The following is a 23,994-nucleotide window of genomic DNA, read 5'->3' as shown; positions in this document are numbered from 1 at the left end:
ATTTTGAAAGATGAATAGGATTTATTGCATTTGAAATAAACACCATTAGTAGCATTTTTAGACAATTTATTTATAACCCAATAGTCAAAAAATTGCATCGTAAGTATTAAAAATAATGATCTACATTTACCTATACTATTATATATTTTCTTATGTAAATGCTCCTAGAACATAAATCTCACGAGACAATCTACTTTCTTTAAATGTTAGTTATGGGGGTACGATAAACATTTAAAATTAATTAAAAAACAACATCGTAACATTTAACACTAAAACAGAAGATATTTTGGTCCTATATTCCTATAAACAATTATATTACTATGGAGATTTAAAAATTTTATTTCCAAAACATAAAGGGTTTATCCAAAGTTTTTGGTCATTCACTATACTTAATTATGTTTTCAGTTTTAAACTGACTTAAAATATATGGGGTACTTATCACCACTTCTTGAATTACGTCATCGACAAAAGTTCTACAAAAATTGTTTTGCATAACTATGGGAAGCTCGTGACTTACTACGCTTTGTTTATCCCAAAATTATTATAAGCTCATCGAATATATCGCTCGTTTTGTTGATAAAAACGATTAATCATTGACCAAATTACGGATATGTTGTGTTATTATGTCATAATTCCATTTTTGGGTGTCACAGAACACTTAGTCCAAGCCGAAAACGTCAAAGGTGTAAAAAAATTCTCTCTATTTTCATCACAGCGTAAAAAAAAATCACAGGAAACGAAAGAATACGTTAGTATGAAAGATATTTAGATCATAGTTATGTTATCCTTTGTGCCTTGGACTAAGCGTACCGTTATTGTCATAAATTTGTGCCTAGCAGATATTAATACTTTGAAATGCTTTACCATAAGCGTGAAAGGGCTGTTACGACATACATATGTAATTTAAATATTTTCATTCCTAAAGAAAGTTAAAAAGCATATGATAATTGTTTACGTATGACAGACCAGCTGCTGTATAAGATAATACATGGATATACATACGCAAATATAAGAGATGTTATTAATTGACAAAAAACTGATGTTTTCAGCTTTAGATAAATTCGAACACTATTGGAAATAATATAACTGAATAAAAAAATATATATATATAAATACAATATAATGTAAAAATATAATATATTTGAGACTTTAATAATAGAAATTAATGTTAGTTTAATAAAGAAAACATTACAAAACCATTGAATGTCCAACGAATATTGGCACTCGTGCAAAATGTCAAGGACAAAAATCGATTTGTAGTAGAAACGGGACAGACTAGCAAAACGTGTCGAGCGACATACTCGAAACAATTGACGCAAAAACAATGAAAGCTTACAACTAAAAAAACATAAATTATTTTCTCTTCTAGGATCTAGAACAAATTGACAAAATCGTGACCAGTCGCTCACAGAATATCTCAAATTTATAACCGCGTGTAAAAATATATATTTCATTAACACTGGTCCGTATTACGTCGTGAGCATGTGGTGCGTGATTAGTCCTAGCGAATTCATAATTCATCCATAACAGAGAATAAACACGCCAAAATGTCCGAACATTTGAATAAATATTCTCCAACGTAGGAAACACATAACATTTTAAAACTGTAGGACATCGAATAACACTTATTTGATTTTCCGTGACTTGTCAGGAGCGCCTCTGAGAGCAGTCCTGCGCGTATCCTTATCGTCACTTTGCTTATCACTAGATTTCCTCAACTTTTTAACTTGTGTTTTTATTTGTGTTTTCTGCTTTTGTGTTTGTTTCTGTGTTGTGAGTTTTTGTGCTAAATTCTGTTTCGGCGGTTTGGGAGTAGGTTTAAGTTGTTTCGGTTTGGGGTTTTCGGGCGGGGGAGATCTACGTTTTCGTATTCTGGGAGGTGTGTGTGCTAAAGTGGTGTGTCGGGACAAAAGAGCAGCGCTGCTGAACAACTGTCCGCAATCGCATCGATGCTCCGCTTCGGCACCTGCAATCGACATTTATAATTGAAATTACCTATTGGAAAAGAAAATGAGGTTTCATCATGTATTGATATAAAAAATGGTTTTGTGGAAATCTTGTGTATTAAGTAATGAATGTACTGAACTCGAAAAGCTACAACAAGCGAGGCTAAAATTAAAATACTTACGCCTTCGGACCACCTTCACGGGTGGATTTTTCTTCTGTTTTCCCAATGATTTTCTTTTAGCCACGCCAGTAAGTGATTTTCGTTTATCGCTGATAGACTTTCGTTTATCGTTCACTATTTTTGGAGAAGGTTTTTCGGCAACCGTTTCAGGGAAGGAATATTTAACGTCGCTGTCGTCCGAATCAGTGGAAGGCGCCGTTTTCAATAGGGATTTAGATTTTTTAACGGACGCCGATTGTATCGGCCGCGCTTCTACTTTTGTCTTCAGACGTAGTATTTTTGGAGGGTGTTGCAGGGAGATTCTTCGTTTGACTAAATCCTTCGAGTTAGGTCTTTCTATTTGAAGCGAGCTGCGCTTTTCGGCTCGTACCTTCATAAATTTCTCCTCCGGGTTTTTGTCCTGATATTCTGGGTTTAGCATGTACCTCACTTCGTCGTCGTCGTCACTTGACTCAACCTGTTTGTCAACATTACGTAGCACACTGATCTTTTGTTTCTTTGTAACTGTAATCCCTATCTTTTCCTTGCCCGCGGTTCGTTTTTTAGGAGTCGGCGTGTCTGGTATAACGATGATTTCTATCTCCTCCTTCTTAATAGCGGGTTTCGTGTCATTCTCTAATTTGATTGTATCAGCGACAACATCAGATTTTTTTGTAACAAGCGGTAAATCGTCACTCTTACTGTCTGAATCATCGACAATGTTATTATCAATTTGTTCTTCTGTCTCACAAACATGGTCTGACATTTCTTTTTCTTTATTTTGTTTGGCATTCTTTTCCGGAGCTGAAGTTTCCTCGTTGCTAACTCCTTCCTCGGGTTTAATGATTTCTGGCATTATGCTATTGGGTTTGTTGTCAGTTTCACTATCTATCTCTTCTCTAGTTTCTTCTTTAATAACTACTTCGCCTGTTTTCGATAGTTTCGCTGCGGATTGTTTCTTTTTTCGCTGACAGTTAACAAAGTGTTTCTTAAGCGAGTGTTCATTTGGAAAAACCATATAACAGAGGGAACATTCATGTATTATGTCGCGGGTAGATAGGGAGCTCTGAACGCTTTTATCGTCAGATTTTTCTGAACTTGTTTCTAAATGTTGATCCTTGTGCTCCATCAAATGCTGCAACTTCTTAAATGTTTTGTTGCATATGTCACATTCATGCAGGGTAGGTGTTTTAACAGCATCATCCGTGTTATTGGAAGTACTTTTCTTATTGATACCATCATGAGTTTCTCTATGTTCAACCAGATGATGGAGTTTTCTAAAAGACTTATCACAGGGCTCACAACGAAACCCTGTATTGCGATCTTCTCTTTCTTTTGGTGGTATAGCCTGAGTTTTATTTTGTTTATTTTCATTTACTTCTGATGAGCTCTTTCGGCTCGATCTCGCCGTGATTATTTTTGGATCATGAATCAAGCGATGTTGGACTAAGTGATGTAACTTTCTGAATTCTTTCTTGCATACTTCACAACAAAACACGCTTTTGTTGATTTTTTCTAACTTTTCGGCTTCTTCTTTTTTGTGTTGTATTTTGTGACTTAATAAATAAGATAGTTGTCGAAATGTTTTCCCACATAGCTCACATGCAAGATTGTTTAATTTGCTTTTAACTTTTACTTCTTTTTTCTCTTCTTGCTTGGAATGAGCCTGTGCTCTTTCTGATATTTCTCGTAATTTCATTTCATCATCACGTTTTGGTTTAGAATCCCTTGATTTTCGTTTTCTTGGAGTAACTATCTCGTCTTCTGAGTTACTGTCCAAAGAAAAGCCTTTACTGTCATTTGAATTTCTTAGTCTGCGAGAACTACGTTTATCAGACTCAGATCTATTTGGCGAAGGGCCCGTACAATGCTTTACGTGTTTAAATACAACATTTTCTGAACGGAATAATTTGCTACAGATAGGACACACTATATTTTCGTTTATCTTACCCATAGTCCAATTTACCTGTATAATTTCGTCATCGCTGCTATCTTCTTCAGTCTCTGTTAGACTCATGTTTGAATTGTTTTGTTCCGATATCTTCTCTTTTTGTGGACTTACATGTGTCTTTAAGTCCGATTCAGAGCTAGGCAGTGGATATTTTCTAGGTCGCCCGCGACCTCTTTTGATTGGAGTGGTTTGTTCTATTTTTGTTTCATTTTCTTCACTATTCATTAACTTATTTTCACTTTGTGTTTCAAGTAATTCGGCTGCTTTTACTAAATTGTCGATCGCAGATATGGGGTCAGAGTGTACAACGTACGTTTCACTTCTTTTAACTGTTTCAAAACCCGAGGTTTTAATAACATCTCGAATTTTAGATTGTTTATCATCCTCAATACTACGGTTAAGAAGATAGGATTTTTTTGGCACAAGTGACTTGCATTTTTTATCACTTTTCTCATCGACCTTGCGCTTCTTCTTCGGTGAAAATTCTAAGCCTAGGTCCTTGGGTACAATTAGTTCTATTTCAGGAGCTTCGACCGGTGTCAAAACTTGTTTCCTTTGATGTTTAACCTTTGATTTATTTTCCAATAATTTATTTTGATTGGCTATAGTTTCTATGATATCAGAATCGATGGACTCTGAAGTACTGTAAGCATTATCGTTTGTGGGCTTGCTCGACGGTGACAGCTCTTGACCCTGGACATTTAATTTGACCGGGCCGAACTCGGCATTTGTATCCACAAACACTACTTTCACGGGTTTATCTTCAATTATAGTAATAGGTTCTTGTTGTTGTTTAGCTGTTATCGCGGTTTGGTACGCCATTTGTACTTTAGATTGATAATTTTTGCTTGCTGTAATTTCTGGTTGCGTGGATTTCATTGCAGTAGGAATTTTACTGGCATGGATATTATGACGAGCCAGATACTGTTTATGGGTAGATTTAGCTTTTGATTCTGCCAGCATTAGTTCGTTTCGAGACATCTTTTTTACGGGTATAGCTATTGGGACAATACTTTGTGTAACATTGCACGGTTCCCTCTTATCAAAATTAACAGTAAGACAATTTTCATAAGTCACCGAGTTACGTCTAGCAAATTTATCAAAATCTTTTTCTGTGATTATGGACTCCTTTTTAGCACCATTATTACACACCGCTTGTTGGGGCAATTTATCTTTAACAGTAATCGCGATATCTCCGGTAATGGGCTCATGTTCAATAACCTCTTCATCGGAAATATTTGCTTTTTCATTCTCCTTTACCTTTTTGTGATGTTTATTTGTGTAAGGTACAACTGGGTTTTCATTTTTAGTATCACATAAATTATCGGTATCGTTAGGCTTCGATTCCAGCCCAGGTAACTCGTGGGACGGCCTTTCCACAAATGGTATTCCATGAAGTTCATTCATTTTGCGTTCTATATCGTCTAAAGTAACAATGCTCGAATTTGATATGTCTTTAGCCTTTGGTTCTGTATTCGATTTATCTTCTTGCGTAGCTTTCGCAGGTAACGCTCGGTTTATTATTCCTTCAATGGTTTTGTCGATCAGATCTTGATTGTTTATTTCTTTTCTTTGAGCTAAAATTAATTTATTCACCACGGGTTGGGGAATTTCTGGTTTACTGTTTGTTACTTCTATAATGGGTTTAGGCTTTTCGTTAGACTTTGAAGGGAAAGTTTCTTTAATTTTCGGTAATTCAGGTACCGTTGGCTTTTCAACGGCACAAGCAGTATTCTTAAAAACTGTAGAACTAGGTTTTACATTCAATTTATTATTGACATTATCTTGATTTTTTACTGCAACACTATTTGTCTGTCTTTGACTATCTATCTTTTTCAAGAAATCTCTTCTGTTTAGGTCATTAGTCTGTTTAATTTGTTTTGTATGTGAATTACTAGTCGTTACCTTTGCTTCCTTAATTTTATTTAAAAATTCTTGCCTATTAGCTTCAGTCCATTTTCCAAAAGGCACTGCGGGACAAACTTTATGTTCTAGGTTTTTTCCGAGATTCAAGTCTATTTTCGCTTCAGTTTTGGGTTTACTCTTCTGTTCAATAAATGGAATTGTTTTCTTTATGGTAGGAAACTGTGACGGCTTTTCTATTTTTAGATCCCCTTGATTTTGACTGCAGCTATTAGTTCCTTTTTGTTGAATTAACATATTATCTTTTGATTCCTTCGCAATCAATTGTTTCAAACTATTATTTGTAGACATCTTAACATCAAAGTCAAGTGTCTTAGTAGCTTTTTCAATATCTTTAAGTATTGGCTGAGTACCACAAACTTTACTTTTTGTAATAATATTAGGTACAGCTATTTTTTGTTCTGAAGTTTTATATGTGTCAATAGTATCATGCAGACGTGATTTATTTGTTTGTGTAGAATCAACTTTAAGAGTATCTTCTTTGTCAACAAGCTTCATATCTTGTGCTTCTAATTTACATTCGTTGTTCTTATTTTCAGTATGACTGCTATCTACTGCTATTTTAATTTCTTTATTTTTATGCATTACTTCACTTTCTTGAGGTTCACTGTTTTTGGTTTCTTCTATTTTTTTCACAATATTTTCACAACTTTCTAGTACCCCATCCAAATCAGAGACTAATCCTTTGCTATTTGATTTAGAGTCAGGATTGATTTCTACGGGCTTTGTAGTTGGTTCATTGGAGACATCTTCAGCAATAACCAATTTATCTTCGACATCTGTTTCGGTGTTATCAGATAATGTATCTGTAACCAGTGTGGACACAGACTGAGTAGCATTATATACATTGCTTTTCGTTTCATCACATAAGTCTTGGTTTATTAGTTTAACAGTATTTTCTAATTTATTAGACATATTAGGAATCAATATTGCATCAGGTGTTATTTTATTATCAATTGCTGGTACATTAACTTCATTTGCCATATAAAAACATTCCTCTTTTACAACTTCAGTGGCTTTAGTCTCAGGAGGACTTTTCTTGAGATCACTAGCTAAATTATCATCATGTTTTGTTTCTATTATATCAATAACTGTGGAGGACATGATATTAGGTATTCCAATGTTCTCTTTTAAAGTGTTTTCAGTTGATTCATTTGGAGAATCATTCTCATCTTTACATTTTAAAACATTTTCTAATTTTTGTTTACAATTGTCTGTATTGACTTCTATGGTTTTCTTTATATTATCTGAATGCCTATTTGGTTGTAGATGTTGATCTACCATGGTTTTTGTGAGAGGACGACCTTCTTTATTTTGTGTTGAGTGGTAGGTCATAGGAGTAAAAGTGCCAATAACTGGTGACTTACGGGATTCACTAAATTTCATTGTTTTGCCATTAAAGTTTAATTCAGGCTTGGGTTCCTGCAGCTCTCTACTGGATTTTTCCAATTCTTTGCTATTAGATTCATTGTTTTCTATGACATTATGTGTTATCTTTTGTGTTGTTTCAACAACTTTATCCCTAATGTGATTTATTTTTTTGGCACTTTCAGTGGAAGTTTGTGAAGTACTACAGGCAGGCTTGCCCTCCTTAACAGGCTGAAAGACAAAAATAATTTTCATAATATCAACTGAAATACAAAGGTGCAACAAAACTTTAAATACTTTTCTTAAATGTGCATACAAGCCATAACTGTTATTTTTATTCATAGATATCTTTTAAAAGATTAACAGAAACTACTTACTTTATCATTAATTAAGTAATTATACTACAGATTTATAGTATAGGTTTGTAGCCAATATTGTGATTTTCAGTTCAGTTATTACTTTTGTATTAAGTTTGTTTAGTGATTTATCTTAAATAGTCTGCATTTAATTAAAAACAAAAACAAATAAGTAACTTATAACATACCGCTTCCTTTGGAACTTCAATTTCTATTTCTTCATATACCTCCAGGTTTCCTTCAGAATTTTCACTAAAAAAGTAAAATGTTGTTTACAAAATACATTATGTATATAATCACAACATGTGGAATCATAGCACTTATTAATTGCATTTATTTTATTAATTATGTGTTTTTAACAATCTTGATGTGTGTAATAAATATTAAATTTATTTATTTCTTGCTTTAAGATAAAATTCATTCTTTTATTAATTGTAATATTCCAGATAATTATTGATTATTTGTAAAACTAAGAAAACATGGATGGAAACCAATATAAACTTTTATTTAAGTTACAATGTTTATTATGTATAATATACCCTAAACTAGTTTCATGTAAATCAAAATAATCATATCATAACCCCAATTAAATTTATACAACTACAATTTTTAAAGTATAATTATAATAACATTTTTAACACATTTATGTTATAATATTTTGCTAAATTTAGACTTTTTAGGCAAAGCAACTCAATGTAATTTACCTAATATTTTAAACCTTAGGACCCATTAAATATCAGTATAGAAAAAGAAAAAATACTTTCAATTATTTAAATTACAATGTTCAACACTACTATGGATAACATAAACCATTTATTTTACTTACTTCTGCCTAAACTAAACCAAATGTTTTCATAATTACACCTACAATATATAATCATCAAATATTTATAACTTGATCTTGAAATATTTAGGCAAATGTAAATAAAAATTGTCACTTTACTCACCGAACTTTAAGAAATTTAAATGTTTGCTGTTGTTGGTCATCATCTATGATCTGCACAGCAGCTAATTCTTCTTCTCCTGTCTTTCGGTACAAATACAATCCATTTCCAATATCAATTGCATCAACATTCTTACCATCAATTTGCAACACTACTTCGGTCTCCTTACTGGGTGTAGCATCACTGATATCAGCTGCTTCCAATGTATCATCATTCTCATCACCTTTTAAATCCTTATCAATTGGGTTATCATCAATAACAAGTTCGTGTCCATCATAGGAATTGTCGTCAAATATATTCACACCACCAGATAAAATGTTTGCAGCTTCAATTTGCTTTCCAATTTTAAAACTTTCTATTTCATTGCTTTTGTGTATTGGTGATAAATTACATATTAAATTTGGGTCTGTTGGTTCTACATTGGAGGTCGATGAACTGTCCTTCGACGGTGATACGATAAACGTAGAGTCTTCTTCAGTTAAAGAATAGAATGATGAGCTTTCGTTCGCGGTTAAAAACGATTCGCTAGGTAATGACGATGTATCAATGGTAATGTCTTTGGAGCGAGCAGCTTCATCTCGAATCTGGTGAATACTATCCATCACCGCTCATTTGTTTTGACTTATAAACACACAGTATTCAAAAATTTAAACACGCGCTATTTAACACTATCGGCTGCACTCGGGCAATGAAAACATTTCGATGAACCAATTAGCACCTAGGTCAATAGCAGAGAAACAAGTGAAACTTTCTTGAGTAACACACACAGTAAAAATTTAATAATTATGAGAAACACATTTTTTAGCACATTTATACTTTATTATAGTTAAAATTAAAACTTAAATTAATTTAAGAATTAAGAAAATCAGTAAATTGGGGCCTGTATTTAACAACACATCAACCTATTAAAGAATAAAGATGGACGTCGTGACTTGAGTGATGTATGGTGATGCGCTATATTTCCCATAGTACCGATTTTTTAAATACAGTTTGAAATCGATTTCGTTAAGTTTTTTTATAAAATGTTGAATACATAATGTTATTAAGTATTGAATTGACTAAACATATATACAATTAAATATATATTAATCATTTCGATTGTTAAATACTAAGTAATATAAGCAAGGAGTTTATTAAAATTATCATTTTACTAACTTAATAATAATGTTATAATAAAAATAGTTCTGTAAATAATTTTTATATTTATTAAGTAATTTAAACTTGTTAAATTATAAAACCAATAATAAAATATTTTGTAAGAAAAGAAGTAATTTATACGGTTTTAATACCCTCGAAAATGTCAAATTTACGTTCGTTTTTTCGTTCTTGTTCTCTGTGCTTATTTATGGTCTTTTTTTGAATGACTTTATGTCATATATCAAAGTCAATTTTTAAAATAAATTCGTTGGAAAAGGTGAATTTGATTTTGTTATGGCGTTATTTTGATTTTGGGCCGAAAAGGTGGAATTTTATCAAAGAAACTAAAGTACTAGATCAAATATAACAATATTAATCGAGTATAACACTGTCGAGAGTACAACTAATAGTTTATTAAGAAGCCCTTCTTATCTTTAAAAGCCTTGAATCTTTAAAATGGAAAAGAAAGACACAAAAAAAGTCACCAAACCCAGTGTTCAAACGACCGAAATGACAGAAAATAAAGAGAGAAAATGCAAGCCTGCAGAGAAAGTAGAAGAAAAAAGGCCTTTAAGAGGTATATAACTATAGTCAATTAGCCATGCTGTTTATCAAGTTTTCTTACTACTCTATCTTTGAAACAAAATTATCTTGTTTACTTATTTTAAAACTATGTGTCTATTATATTAACGATAAAAATTTTGTTTTTCGTTACAGATGTCAATACACCTTCTAAGACTGGAAAGGTAATGCCAAAAACAAACATTTCAATTAAAAAAGTTCTGCGTAAAAGATCCTCCACAGCTGGTTCCCCTAAGCCTAGTATTAGCAAAAATCATACAAATTCGGCCAGAAAACCTATGTGGAAAAGGCGTCCACTACCAGCCCACTCTGGTGTACCAGTCCCGGAAAAGATGAAGAAACTCTCACTTAAATTATTAGATATGGACTTTTACAAAAATGAACAAGTTTAAAGAATGTTGTTTATTGTGTAAATATAAAAAGCTTAAACTTTCATATTGCCCTTTTGGTGTTATATAAATAACATTCCATGTCATTGTTAAAACTGGGCCATAATTTTCGGGTTATAACAGGCTAGACTTTTCCAGAACAAAAATAAGCCAAGAAGCTTATTTTTGTTTTGTTAGAGAATATATATAGACTACAATAGAAAAAATTATTGCATTTTTATTTTGGGCCTGTTTCATGTTATGACTATTATTGACAAGATTGCTGCAACTGCAATATTAATTTGACAGTTGAAACTAAATTGGGTTGACAAAGAAAAATTTTACTTTACATTTTGCACTTATAACTTATATGAAATAATTTGACAGCCAATTAAAGTAAGTAGTCAATTAAAGAAGCTTTTCTACAGAATTTGTTTAAATTACATCAGATCGGTGAATCTTGTATAAGCATTTTCATTATCATGAAATTTATTTTGTGTAGTTTACTATTGTGGTATAATTTTCTTTAGAACTATAATTCACCTCAACAGCACAATCCCAGGAGCAATGTTACCGGTGTTGATTTCTTTTAGAGCTCTGTATGCCTTTCTTGCCTAGTTTAATTGTATAGTATATAAATATAGTATTATAATATACCTTATTGTTTTCTCTTTAGCCTAACATAAACTTTTCAAGTACATTTAAACCAAAATAGTCTTGATTTATAAGTAAATCAATAAGCTGCATTGCTAGTTTTTAGCAATTATTGATATTCTATATGCTGGTCATTTTTTTTATTTTGACTTCGTTTTTTCAGTTTACCATTTATAAATACTAAAAAGTTATATTTAAACGAGTTTTATGTTAAAATTGTATTATCTATTATTTATTAAATGTACCTATTAAAAATTTAGTAGTTTTACTCATTAGTATCTGATAAAAAAAAATATTACTCTATAGCGACACCTACATTTCGAGGATACAAACACTGTAATGACGTAACGGTCAGGTTAGCAAGGTCCGAGATCTTCTTTTCAATCTTTAGGTTGAAGGAAAAACAGCCTTCCTTTTCTTCACAACAAAAGCAGCTTCTGACTGTATGAAGCGATTTAACATCTTACGAGAAATGTAAAATAACTTTGGCCACGTTTAAATATTTATAAATTGTCATAACCCTATAAAGGTTTACAATTTAACAAAATCTGACACAACATATATATTTGTGAATTGTAATAAAACAAGGCAGGTCATTAAGGACGCTCTTGCGCTCACACTTTGGAACAGAAATCGCTTTTTGAAAGCATGGCAAACTGCGGCCATTTTTTACTGGCAATCATGAATTTATAAATAACAGGAAATATAAAACTTAAATTTTCTTTTATAATATGAATAATTAAAATAATTGACAGTAAATAATAAACATGGCAACTCGTGGCGGACTGAGAGCTTGCAACCATTTTTTTAAATTATTTAGTATTACGTATTAGATATTAAAAAAAAACAGTATATTTATATCAGCAAATTAATTAATAAAACAATAAGAATTCAATTACTGGTAAAAAACAAGAAACGAGTGGACTGGAAGCATTATTGTTGGGCAAATATTTCAATGATAATTATATTGTCTTAATTATGAGAGAAATAGACGTGATCAAAGATGTTTTCAGAAGCGTAAACCCCGCCCAATTGCGTGTCATATATCTCAAACAATCGCTTATACAGGTGATTATCACATTTGAGCATGATTTATGACTCCCAAGCTCCGCCTGTCCACTGCGATTGATGATATTTGACAATACACTAGACAAGAATTTTAATTTTATTATCTGTTGGTGCAAGGTATAAGATTAATTGTCTATTTTTATGTAAGTGAAGTGTAGCTAACTGTTATCCTAAGTCTTCAAAACAATGAATGTTGTATCAATAATTCAATATTTTATGACAAAATAATGTTGTAAAAGAACGATACATTAAATGTAATTTGACCTGCTTAAAAATAATTGTTTATTTAAAATATTAAGTGTTATTTTCGTTTTGTATTTTTTTTTCTTTTATATTTTTACCCCCTAGATGTTCTTGTTGATGACTTGTTCCTACTTGTCCATATATATTTGTTATTTATAACCCATTAATGGAGTCGTTATTACTTGGTTAATTAATATAAATTTGGTTGAATTTTATGCTGCAACTTATAACTTAGACAGTAACAAACGGCGCTTACTAGACGCATTGTATGAAAATTTTGCTACGCGCAGAGATTTATGACAAAAAGTGTCGCTAATTCAAAGTTTTGATCAAAACAAAAAAGGGAACAATAATAAATTGGGACCTATTGAGAATACATGACTAATTATTAACAACATTGATAAAACAATGAAAAATGTTTTTCTCTCGAATAGTAAATGGAATAGTTATATTTAAAATAAAACATACTTTAGGAACAGAATTATTTTAATTATTACAAATCGGAAGTTACAGACATTGATATTTATAGATATACCCTTAATAGATTTTCCGAGCATTATTTGATAATAGATCAGCCGGTAGTTCTTACGTCAGGCAATCGAAAAAATATCAAACAAAACTTAAACGATAGGACTCGATCTCAACTCGAGACTAGACGACCCTTTAGGGAACCGGGGGAAGAGTATCACGGCTTATTGCTGTGATCTTGTATGTCAAATTTCATTCTGGTCTCGTGCTGGAATTTCTGGATCAGAAACCTTTAGACGTTAAAGGTTAGCTAATCAAATGAATTCTGCGATAGTTGAGATACCAAGAGCCTTTTCAGACCATACCGATCTCTCTGTGAATTTTATATCAGGTCTATTAAATCGTTCGCGTGTGATAGTATAGGTGTTATACTAATATTACATATTTTTTTTAAATAGTATTTTTTTTTCTTGCAACACAATTTGAAATAGTAAATCACACGTTTAATAATCGCAATTTTACCACAATAAATATGAAAACACGTCCATGATAAGTAACATTTTTGTGATAAGTTTCACTCGCTTTAATTTAAGTTATAATTTAATGTTTTAGAATGTTAAAATCTACTGCTTTTATTTGATTTAGGAACGCCTATTGACGGGCCGACTTTGCAGATTAAATTTACATTTAAGTAACAACTAACAACATCGTATCATGAAAGCTTAGTTATTTTTATCTGTTTATTGATTAGCTTAGTGTAGTTTAAGTTCTGTATTGTATTTTTTTATTATATTATGTTTGAGTGTTCTCCGCCCATTTACATCTTTTATTTTGTGCTATCGTGTTGTAAATAAAGTTATTATTAGGTACTCTACTACAGTATAATTCGACTCCGGTGCGCTGTTTAGAGCGTAATTTATTATTTAACTTTTTTGAATTACTACACTATCAGTAATGTCCACCTCCTAGGACATATCATTACATACATCGTCGATCACAGAGACGCCATTATGTGGTAGCCCAAACTTACCATAGATATTCAACTGTGCCCTCCATGTCTTTTAACTACTTGCCTGGCACAATACTCCATCCGAAGTGTTTTGTTTTTGTCTGTGATTCGTAGTCGAACCCGAACCCTGAAAGAATCCTTACGGAACTTTTATGACAATTATATCATAGAAAAAACACTGTGACCCTTGTGGGTCGTATATCTCGGCTCCTTGGTAAGAGTGCTAAAAGCTACCCCTACGGGCATCTGTAAAGAAAGTAAGATCATCAAAGTATAGTCGAACGATATTGTTTTGGGAGCAGTGTCAAACTACTAGCTGTACGTGAGACTCCCCCAACAATAAGGCATTTGAATCTCCGCTTTGCCTTAACGTTATTCATTATTTGCACTTAGAGTCTTACATATAATGAAGAATACAATCCTACGGAAACCAACGTTTGTCAGGTACAGAAGGCTGATCAACTACTTGCCTATAAATTATATAAAAATACCTGTGACGAAAACCCATCGAATTAGCTCTTTTCTTTTTGAAACTCAGCTTATATAAATGAATAAAGTTGCTCAACAATAATAGCCGTGTCTAAAAATATCTAAAATAAGGACGCCTTGTACGTCAGTAAAACTTTTTAACAAATCTTTTGTAAGGCTTTCCTTGGATACCAATTTTGTAGGATATTTTTACGCAATTTACAGCGCGGAAATTACGCGTTATCAAAAATATTTGTCAATTCTGCTGGACTAGAAGCCATGCTACCGTGGCCCACAGTATTTCTGTCTTTTTAGACGTATAATTGTAGAAATGCTATCTTAAAAACACAATAAATATTCCATATAAAAATAATTGAATATATTCTTGATTGATCTTCATAGTAATCTCGCCAGGATAGAAATGAATACAGAAAAATATCCATTGCGTTCACTTTATTTTATATTTTGATATAATTGAATGGGGTGTTTAAAAAATAACTTGCCTAGCCAAATTAATTATATCACAGTGATGTTATAATGTATTGTTCAGCCCAATGGGTGATCGATTTAACCCTGTGCATGCAGGTGTACATTTTACGAAACCATTATGGACACAATCTTTTAAATTTGTCTTAATATGTTTATGCTATAGGCCTATAAATAAAAGCTTACTATTTAGTGACATTTATTATTAAAAATTGTAAATAAAAAATTAAAACAGAGCTGGTGGTTACCTTGCTCAACGAATAAGTATTGCATATAAAAGGGGCACTGCCAGAAGGACCAAACTTTTCAATTTGTTATGTACTATAACTATGTAGGTAGGTGGGTTGGAAATATATATTAAATAAATATTTAATAATACACAATATATCAAAGAAACTTTCGAGATTCCACTGAATACCTGAGCTTTATTCTGCTGAACTTATTTTCACCATAAACAAGATACTCGATTGGAAAACTTTTATCAGAAGACAAACATTATATTATTTGTAACAATTAATTAAGAGATGATTTTAAAATGTACAGATTATTTTCTATGGATATTGCGTGGTCGTTTAAGCCCTGCTAAGCAGTTAAGGGTTAGTTCTCACACGAATGACGTGTTAGGCCATTGAAATCGCTCTGCTCAAGATTTTCTTGTGTAGTATATAAGCCGCTGGCTGTAAGAAAGGAAGCATCAAGTGTCCATACATTCAATACTAATCTAATAATTATTTAAAATGAATAACATCGTATTATCAGTTGCGCTTTTGGCACTTCAGGGTAAGTTAAAAAAAATCATTATTAAAATTAAAGTAATTCACAATTTAAATTAATCAAAATAATTCATTAAGGAATTTCAACTTTAATTTAATAAAATTCAAGTTATTTAGTAATTATAAATAAAAAAATATGAATTAACAAAGTCTTAAATATCTTGGCGTGTCGTATTTGAATATTTTAATTTAACTAAAATTAAATTAATCCTAAACAAAATATCTCTACAGGTTCTATTAAATAACCCTTTGTATATTCACTAATAAATCAAATTTTAATTAAAGGATAGTGAATTGGAGCATATCATTAGATTAACCATGATAAACCGTTATAAATTAAATACAATTATATTTAATTATAAAAGCCGGTAAGATCAGCTATAGCAAGGCACGCAAAATATTCAACATACAATGCAGATTGAATAAACATCCGACACTGCATCAAACACTCAAACGATCGAAATTTTTTATGATATTTTTGCATACAATTAAGATTTAACTTCTAGCTTTCTTGTAATTTTTTAAATTTACACATGGCAACTGTGATGTATAGTCTAGAATTTTTGACCAACATCATTTTAAGAGAATTAGAATTTTTTAAAATGACACCCATTAAAAATCAGTCTCGATTAGGGCTTAATTTAAATTAATTAGGTTTTGTAGTGGTAGACAATATAATTCACCTGTACCTTTTATATAAGATACAGATACAAGAGAGGCATTTAAAAAAAATGTTACTTGTGCACTTTGCTGTATATTTTTGTATAATTAATTTAATAGCGAAAAAGTCACACGAGGCGATGTGGTCGTAAAACTATATCATGGCCGCAAAGCGATTAATTCTGATATTATATAATAAAAAAATTCTTAGATATTACATATCCACGAATGTTTGCCTATCTATATTAATCTTGACCTAAAATTTGTATTAGTTAATCTGCAAAGAGGTCGCATTTGTTTGCAAATTCAATTTAAATGCAGTTATCGCATGGTCATGTTTGATATTTACGTGGAATGTCACGAATTATTTATATTTATTTTAATTATAATAATTGGCATTATTATAGCATCTCCCTTTAGGCTAAATTTAATGTATGATATTGTATATGTAGGCGTGATTTTGAAATCTCAATCTCATTCAAATCATTTCTTAAAACCGTACGCTCTCCTAAAACGTCATGTTTTAATTTTCTGTTTCAATCTTGTATAAACTGACTATTTGTTAAAATGAATTACTAATTATAAATAGACATTCATATATTTATATTTTTTTTAATACACAGTTATGTTACAATAATATCTATTTATAATAAAAATATCAAATAAACATACAGTTTTATGCTGTTTAAATTTGTTGCATTGTCAACATACTTGCTAAATAATATAATTATGAATTGGTGGAATTACATGTATTTCGATTACGTTATTGTATATAATGAATGTATTTCGTTGACGTGTAAAACACACACATACATGAATATAAGTGGGCTGTGCTTAATCCACGATAGGTTAAAAGATTGAAAATCACTGAATAGTGAACGATTCTATCCATCTATTTGTAATAACTTAGCGTCCAAGGATTTACGCATGTCCTGTTAACTAACAATGACAGACACATTCATCCATTGGTTTTCAGGACATATTTGTTTTACTTTTATCGTTGAAACAAGTGTTATTCATGCACATAGCCAAGGTAGTTACATCTTACATCTTAGATGTAGGTATTAAAAACTACAATATATTGTAATCACGTTATTGCTAATAGAAAAAAGCTCTTAGAAGCATCTTCCACAACACCAAGTAAAAATCGTTAAATCGTCGGTCGTTGTTCTCAGTTCGGCTGTTTTATTTTAATTTATTACTGACAACGCCATACATAATGTTTAAACATAAATTACGTTAAATGTAAACCTAAATTTATAGCCACTTATTATATTACCGTCTAATTTTAATAAACTTTATACTCAGATCACGTACTCGTATTTTCTGACTAAAATATATATGTAATTGAAATGCACGATGCAGATTATCTTAACTAATGCAATAAATAAAGATCAAACTTATTTACATTCTATAACGATTTTAAAAATTCCTAAATACTTTGTTAATGTATTAGGTATACATTTTGTACGTTATAACTGATACCATTTCCGTGGCTTATATTGTCAAGCACTTATTTAAAGGCAAGCCCCTATCTTTGTTTTTCGACGAAACAATCATTGCTTCGGTGTATAGACACAACTTACTTTACTATGAAATTATCAATGTAACTCCGCAAACCATAGCCAAAATAATTGAGAGGCTACAAGACTTTAAAGTACCAACTACTAGGAACGGAAAATATATATCAGTTTTTCATAGCATAAAGTAATTTAACTTCGCCATTGTAGATTTAAATTAATTCGTTTATAGAAGTAGGTTTCTGTAACATAAAATCCTAGAGTCAGAGATACATGTAGATTGCAATGTTACTTTCATCAAGATGAATGAAAAACGTCCATAAATTAACCATATTTTAAACTTTGTAGCGATACGTGCTTTCTTTAAATTAAACACATTTAACGATCGCTATAAAATAAGTACGTCTGGAATACAAATTATTTATAAATGGCGCCTGATGTTTTTGGTGACTATAAACAAAATCATAGAACAAGAACTGAACAAATTTACATAGATTTTTATGACATGAATTTATGTTCCTTCAATAAGGAGTTGGGTTTACATTTATATTATTAAATCGATATTGAATAAGTACTGACTAGTTAAGAACTAACCGATTTAAATTGAAAAATCGTATCTAAATTTGTTTTTGGTCAGATAAAATACATTAGGGGTTTCTTATTTCTCTTTATGGTTTTAGAAAAAGATTTTAGCTTGTTTCATTGATTATTTATAGGCGGCAATTAGTCATATTATAAAAATATGTAATGTTTATTCATTTTAAATTAATTTGTTCGTTAATCAAACTATAAGAAGAGTGCATGAACTCATAACCCCAATATGAGTCAAAGCTTTAAAAACCTTATATTTTTTATCTTATCGCAATCAAACAAAGCACTATTTATTACCTGTCAGTCTTTGGTAATTATCATCTTCAATAACTTGTTACTAAATTAAAAACGCGACTATTAAACTATAAACAAATATGGCATTACGATAGTTTAATTCGTTTCAGTGTCTATGGTCCTGGGTTGGGGGTACCGCGCCTCTGACCAACGTCGTTGGGCCGTACTCCATCCAGCATGTGGAGGTCGCCAACAATCGCCTATCGCTATATCAGCTCGTCAGGCAATCCCTATTTCGATCCCCGCTATGGAATTAATTGGATACCAGAATCCCCTGCCTGGTCCCTTGACTACTACTAACAATGGTCATTCCGGTAAGTATGATAGCATTAAATGCTTGACAACGGCTGAACCAATTCCTGAGTATTTATAATTAAGTTGTCGAAGTCAGTGACGATTTTCCCTATATGGACCCTTTTAATTTCAGTCGCTCTAGCCATCCCGAAATATTCATCCGAAGAGGAAAAGAAAGGTTTTCGCCTTCCGTACATTTTCGGGGGTCCCCTTGACAACGAATATGAAATTGAGGGTCTTCATTTCCACTGGGGTGACAAGAACAACCGTGGTTCGGAACATACACTCAATGATATGCGTCTGCCTTTGGAAATGCACATTATTCACAGAAACAAGAAATACAGAAGTCTCGCGGAAGCTCTTCAGCACCCAGACGGTCTTTGCGTTCTTGCTTTCTTCTACCAGGTCAGAATGTTTAAATAATATACAACATATGGAATAACAAAGGTCTGGCTGCATGACACTCCATGATATTTTGCATTGCGTATTGTTTAGCCCTTAAAATAAAATTTACGACGACAATAATTAATGTTTTACCCAATTTCTTGTAGGTCGTGGAATTTGACGCTAAACTTTTAACTCCCATCGTCAAGAACTTATCTTCTATCGAGAACTACAACACTAGTATGCAACTTCCACACACTTTCTCGCTCTCTTCTATACTTTCTGGACTTGACACTGAACGTTTCTACACATACAAAGGATCCCTTACCACCCCACCCTGCGCTGAAGCCGTCACATGGGTTGTATTCTCCGACTACCTGCCGATTTCTGTATTCCAGGTAATAATCAAACTACAAAATTCTTAATCTTATCATCAGTTATATCCAATAGGTGTATCAATGTTTGGTTCTTTTCAGATGGACAACTTCCGTGGCCTGCTCTCCAACCTGAACTTGCCCCTTGTTGACAACTTCAGACAACTGCAACCACTATTTGGACGTCGTATCTTTGTTCGTATTACTTCAAAGAACCCTAAATTCAAGAAGACCAAGCTCCACTACTCAAAGTGGGACTGGGTTGGCCACAAGAAAGCAGAAAATGACGTCAACGAATTCGATGATTAATTTAGCCTATTCTTTGACAAATCTTTAAAATAATTAACCCACCACCGCTCCTCGTTTTTACGGGTACTCACGATTATATATACTTCTATGTTATGTGATTAATGGTTGTGTGCACTGTGTCATATTATATATGTGCAATCAGTATTATTAAGTTAATGTAAATAAATACATAAATAATTATAAGATATTTTTATTTTATAACCAAAACATTTTAAGCCTACAAGTTTACAAATTAAGTAGAGTAGTTTTCAGCTCCAAACATAGACTGAAAAGAAAAGATACTTTGGATAGATAAATAAAATATAATGTTTATTACATAATAAATATATAGAATACACACCATGCCATGCACACTCTAATAAGATGTAAATAAAACTCAATTCAATTGTTCATACACTATATTAAAATTTCAACAATTCAATTAAAACAATGTTATTAAAGGCATTTCACCAAAAAATTAATTAATTATATCTCATAAAATACTCTGCGGAATGTATTAACATAATATGATGACAAAATTGCACATGGGAATCAAATGTTAAATGCAAATTTAAAATAAATTAGATGTTAGTAGGTATCCATATTTTTGGCAATTTAAGTGCCGCCTGATTAGGGTCAGACACACCATGCAGTAACATTAACACTCTTAGCGTACCAAATCTTCTGGGTTGAACATGCCCTGTAAAAAACATACTTGGTAAATCATAAAATTCCGATGCCTATGACATGACAAATTTATGTCTCAAAACACTGTTTAATATAAACACTGACAATGTTTATGATCATACCTTTGTTGAATAAAAATATAAAACAATTTTTATTATTATAACACTATTGAAACAATGGTCATCTTAAAGTAACACCAGTCAATGAGCAACTCAATCATTAATACAGACATGTGATTAAATTTGTGTAAATACATTAAAAATGATGTGATCAATATAGTTACCTATATTGAAGTATGTTTATTGAATATTTATTGAAGAAAAACAAAATTGAAAACCCCTCCTCAGGAATTTTGTATTGTTAAAATGAAGTTTATAATATTTGAAAGAAATACACTTAGAGCTACATTTATTTTATAAATGTTACTAATTTGGCACCACCCACATACCTTTGCACGACGTAGAATGGAGTCCTTGCTTGCATCATATGGGTGGTCCTTGGAGGGAATCTCCAGTACTGATGGCACTGGGGCCACGTGAGCATCTATTACATGCCTGATAAGTTCCGCAATATTCTGATTGATGAGGATGATATCAATATCATCCCGCTTTGTGAATCTTTTGAAACAGTCCTCAATTTCACTGACAGGTGTGTCTGAAATTATGTTTAATTTCTTGTATTTTTGTTCGGCTAAACTTAATGCTGCTATTGTTGTCCTTTAGAATTCTTTATATTAGTTTACCTAATCTAGCTGCATACAGTACTAAAAAATGTATAGATTCTATCAAAAAGTACTTACTTTTGTCAACTACCATAAAATTGGGGTGTCTGTTCTTATTGATTTCGCCAATACCTCCCAAGAGGAATCCGACACAAGTGTCCTGAAAGATTGATGAAGAAATGAATATGTAAAGAAATCGCAGTATAAAAACAAATGGCGATAGTAAGCTTTAAAATTGAGAATTTAAGAAAAAATGATTTCCTATTACCTCATCACCAATAACGCTGATTAGTTTACCCTTAACAGCAGCTTGCAGAGCCATTTTTATGGAAAACTATTATTTTTTTGGTAAAATTATTAAAATCAAGAACTGTCACACAAAATTCATCACCTGACTACGGGATTCTTTTAAGTTTGGTAGTACTGAAATTTTTATGAAAGCTGCTGTTGAAATGTTGCTAGCCACAAAATAAAATCAAATTCAACATTCTCTGTATCAACTATCATCCCCACTTTGTCTGTGTACTTCTCTGACAATGACGTTTTGACTTTCCGATTTGTAATTTGTTGTTATTTGTGAATAAAGTTCAATGTGTTGCTTGAAAAACTATATTTTATAAAAATATGACTTTTAATTAAATACATAGTTTAAGAAAAATATTGACAAATATACAAAGCTTACAAATAATCATGCTGAATATACAACACTACGGAAGTAGTTCGGAAGACGAGGAAACTGACCCCGAAAGTTTACATCAACATAGCAATGAAAAGTTATTGACTCATTTGAAACCCGTCGATTCCAATTTATCTCTTGCTAAGAAAATGCAAATATGTGCTGCTCCCGTAGTTATGCCTACAGTGTGTATTTACTATACATATCGCCGATCTAGCCTCTAGCCAAGAATTGTCTCTAATGCCTTTTACAATCATTTTTTCAGAATAATGACGATAGCAGAGTACTTATACAAAAAAACCAGGAATTAACGCATAATCCAAAGTATGAAGAACTGTTTGCTCCTGAATATGGCCCAGAAAATCCTTTTCAAACACAACAAATGAGAGCAAATAAGAATATTTTATCAGGTTATGTTGAAAAGGCACATATTAGTGAATTTCAGTTCGAAAACCAACGAAGAACATTTACAAGCTATGGATATGCAGTGGATCCATCTACTGAGCCTTCAGCTGATAGTGGTAAAGGTGATGGAATTGTAGGTAAGTTTGAGTTTTATTGATTGTTAATAATCTATAATTTTTTAATTCTATTATCTATATTAGTTATCATAACAATCAAATTTACAGTACCTTTAACGGTGGAATTGTTTCCTTGCTGCAATACTTATTCCTTAAGCAAGGGAGTGCTTTTAAAGTGATATTTAAAAATATATCACAGCAATATTATTTTATACAAAATAATTTATTGTAGAAAAAAATCTAAGGTGTAAAATTATACGTATGTCCAATAATCATGTCATGTGTGAATTGTAGAAATAAACTATGTCCCCATGTGTCCTTTGAATAGTGACTGTATATTTACGGGATGGTACTTATGTTTTTGTCATTTCGGTTCTTGAATTGTAGTGTCTGAAACTGTTGCACCACCAGAAGAGGCTGAAGGAAAATCAGTATTTGAAACAATTAAGAAGAAAGATAAAAAGAAAAGGAATAAAAATGATGACCCTGCAGACATAGTGGGATTTTTAGGCCCTTGGGGAGGTTATGTTGGTGAAAAAAGGTATGTAGACTTGTCAAAAAAAGTATTTTGTATTATTGTTGTTGAAATACATAAATACTCAATAAATGCAGTATAGCATAGATAGTAACAATCTTTTCCATTATATATAATGATTTAATCACAATTTATAGTTTTTAATAAAGCACTATCCTGGATGTTATGGATACTGAGATTCTAAACTAAAAATATATTAATTTCTACAGTTTCTAGTAATTTTAATGAAATATTTTCTGTCTATAAAAATGTCACATATACAATTTTGATAAATTGCTATTCAATCAATCATGATAGATGTCATGGCTATATATATACCAATTTTTTCAGAATAATGAAACCAGAAGGCGAAGAGGCCAAAGAACTAGAAGAAATTGTAGCAAAGAGGCAAAAGAAAGGCAAAGTTGATGATGATAAACCATTGGAGGAGAAATCTATATTTCATAGTATGTTTTCTTATATGTTTTACAGAAATTGTACTTTGTATTTATTATTATTTGTTGTATTCTAAGGCTGAGGCTTCCTATAATATGGCTCAGAATTA

General features: G+C 31.6%; 4 protein-coding genes across 4 annotated transcripts in view; 2 read left to right on the top strand and 2 right to left on the bottom strand.

The window, feature by feature from the left end:
- Positions 1–61: 61 nt before the first annotated feature.
- Positions 62–9,546, bottom strand: LOC123710561. The gene is made up of 4 exons (XM_045662537.1): positions 8,653–9,546; positions 7,894–7,957; positions 2,129–7,580; positions 62–1,966 (listed from the first exon to the last, which is right to left on the bottom strand). The coding sequence occupies exons 1-4, from the start codon at positions 9,249–9,251 to the stop codon at positions 1,626–1,628; spliced, it is 6,456 nt and encodes a 2,151-aa protein (XP_045518493.1). The 5' UTR covers positions 9,252–9,546; the 3' UTR covers positions 62–1,625.
- A 6,254-nt stretch (positions 9,547–15,800) lies between these two features.
- On the top strand, positions 15,801–20,488 carry LOC123711151 (carbonic anhydrase 7). Its single transcript, XM_045663586.1, has 5 exons — positions 15,801–15,912; positions 19,081–19,284; positions 19,398–19,669; positions 19,816–20,046; positions 20,125–20,488. The coding sequence occupies exons 1-5, from the start codon at positions 15,870–15,872 to the stop codon at positions 20,329–20,331; spliced, it is 957 nt and encodes a 318-aa protein (XP_045519542.1). The 5' UTR covers positions 15,801–15,869; the 3' UTR covers positions 20,332–20,488.
- A 13-nt stretch (positions 20,489–20,501) lies between these two features.
- LOC123711152 (V-type proton ATPase subunit F) lies at positions 20,502–22,147 on the bottom strand. Its single transcript, XM_045663588.1, has 5 exons — positions 21,987–22,147; positions 21,797–21,878; positions 21,446–21,651; positions 20,987–21,010; positions 20,502–20,596 (listed from the first exon to the last, which is right to left on the bottom strand). The coding sequence occupies exons 1-5, from the start codon at positions 22,038–22,040 to the stop codon at positions 20,564–20,566; spliced, it is 399 nt and encodes a 132-aa protein (XP_045519544.1). The 5' UTR covers positions 22,041–22,147; the 3' UTR covers positions 20,502–20,563.
- Positions 22,148–22,277: 130 nt separating this feature from the next.
- LOC123710829 (pre-mRNA-processing factor 17) overlaps positions 22,278–23,994 on the top strand; it is a 33,539-nt gene continuing 31,822 nt past the window's right edge. The window contains exons 1-4 of the mRNA XM_045663076.1: positions 22,278–22,579; positions 22,660–22,936; positions 23,303–23,456; positions 23,781–23,896. Coding sequence (XP_045519032.1) covers positions 22,409–22,579; positions 22,660–22,936; positions 23,303–23,456; positions 23,781–23,896 — 718 coding nt within the window. The 5' untranslated portion in view covers positions 22,278–22,408. The remainder of the gene's footprint in view (positions 22,580–22,659; positions 22,937–23,302; positions 23,457–23,780; positions 23,897–23,994) is intronic.

The sequence above is a fragment of the Pieris brassicae genome, chromosome 6 (assembly GCF_905147105.1).
Source record: "Pieris brassicae chromosome 6, ilPieBrab1.1, whole genome shotgun sequence".
Taxonomy (NCBI): domain Eukaryota; kingdom Metazoa; phylum Arthropoda; class Insecta; order Lepidoptera; family Pieridae; genus Pieris; species Pieris brassicae.
The sequence above is the reverse complement of the archived record's forward strand: the minus strand, read 5'-3'. Positions and strand labels throughout refer to the sequence as shown.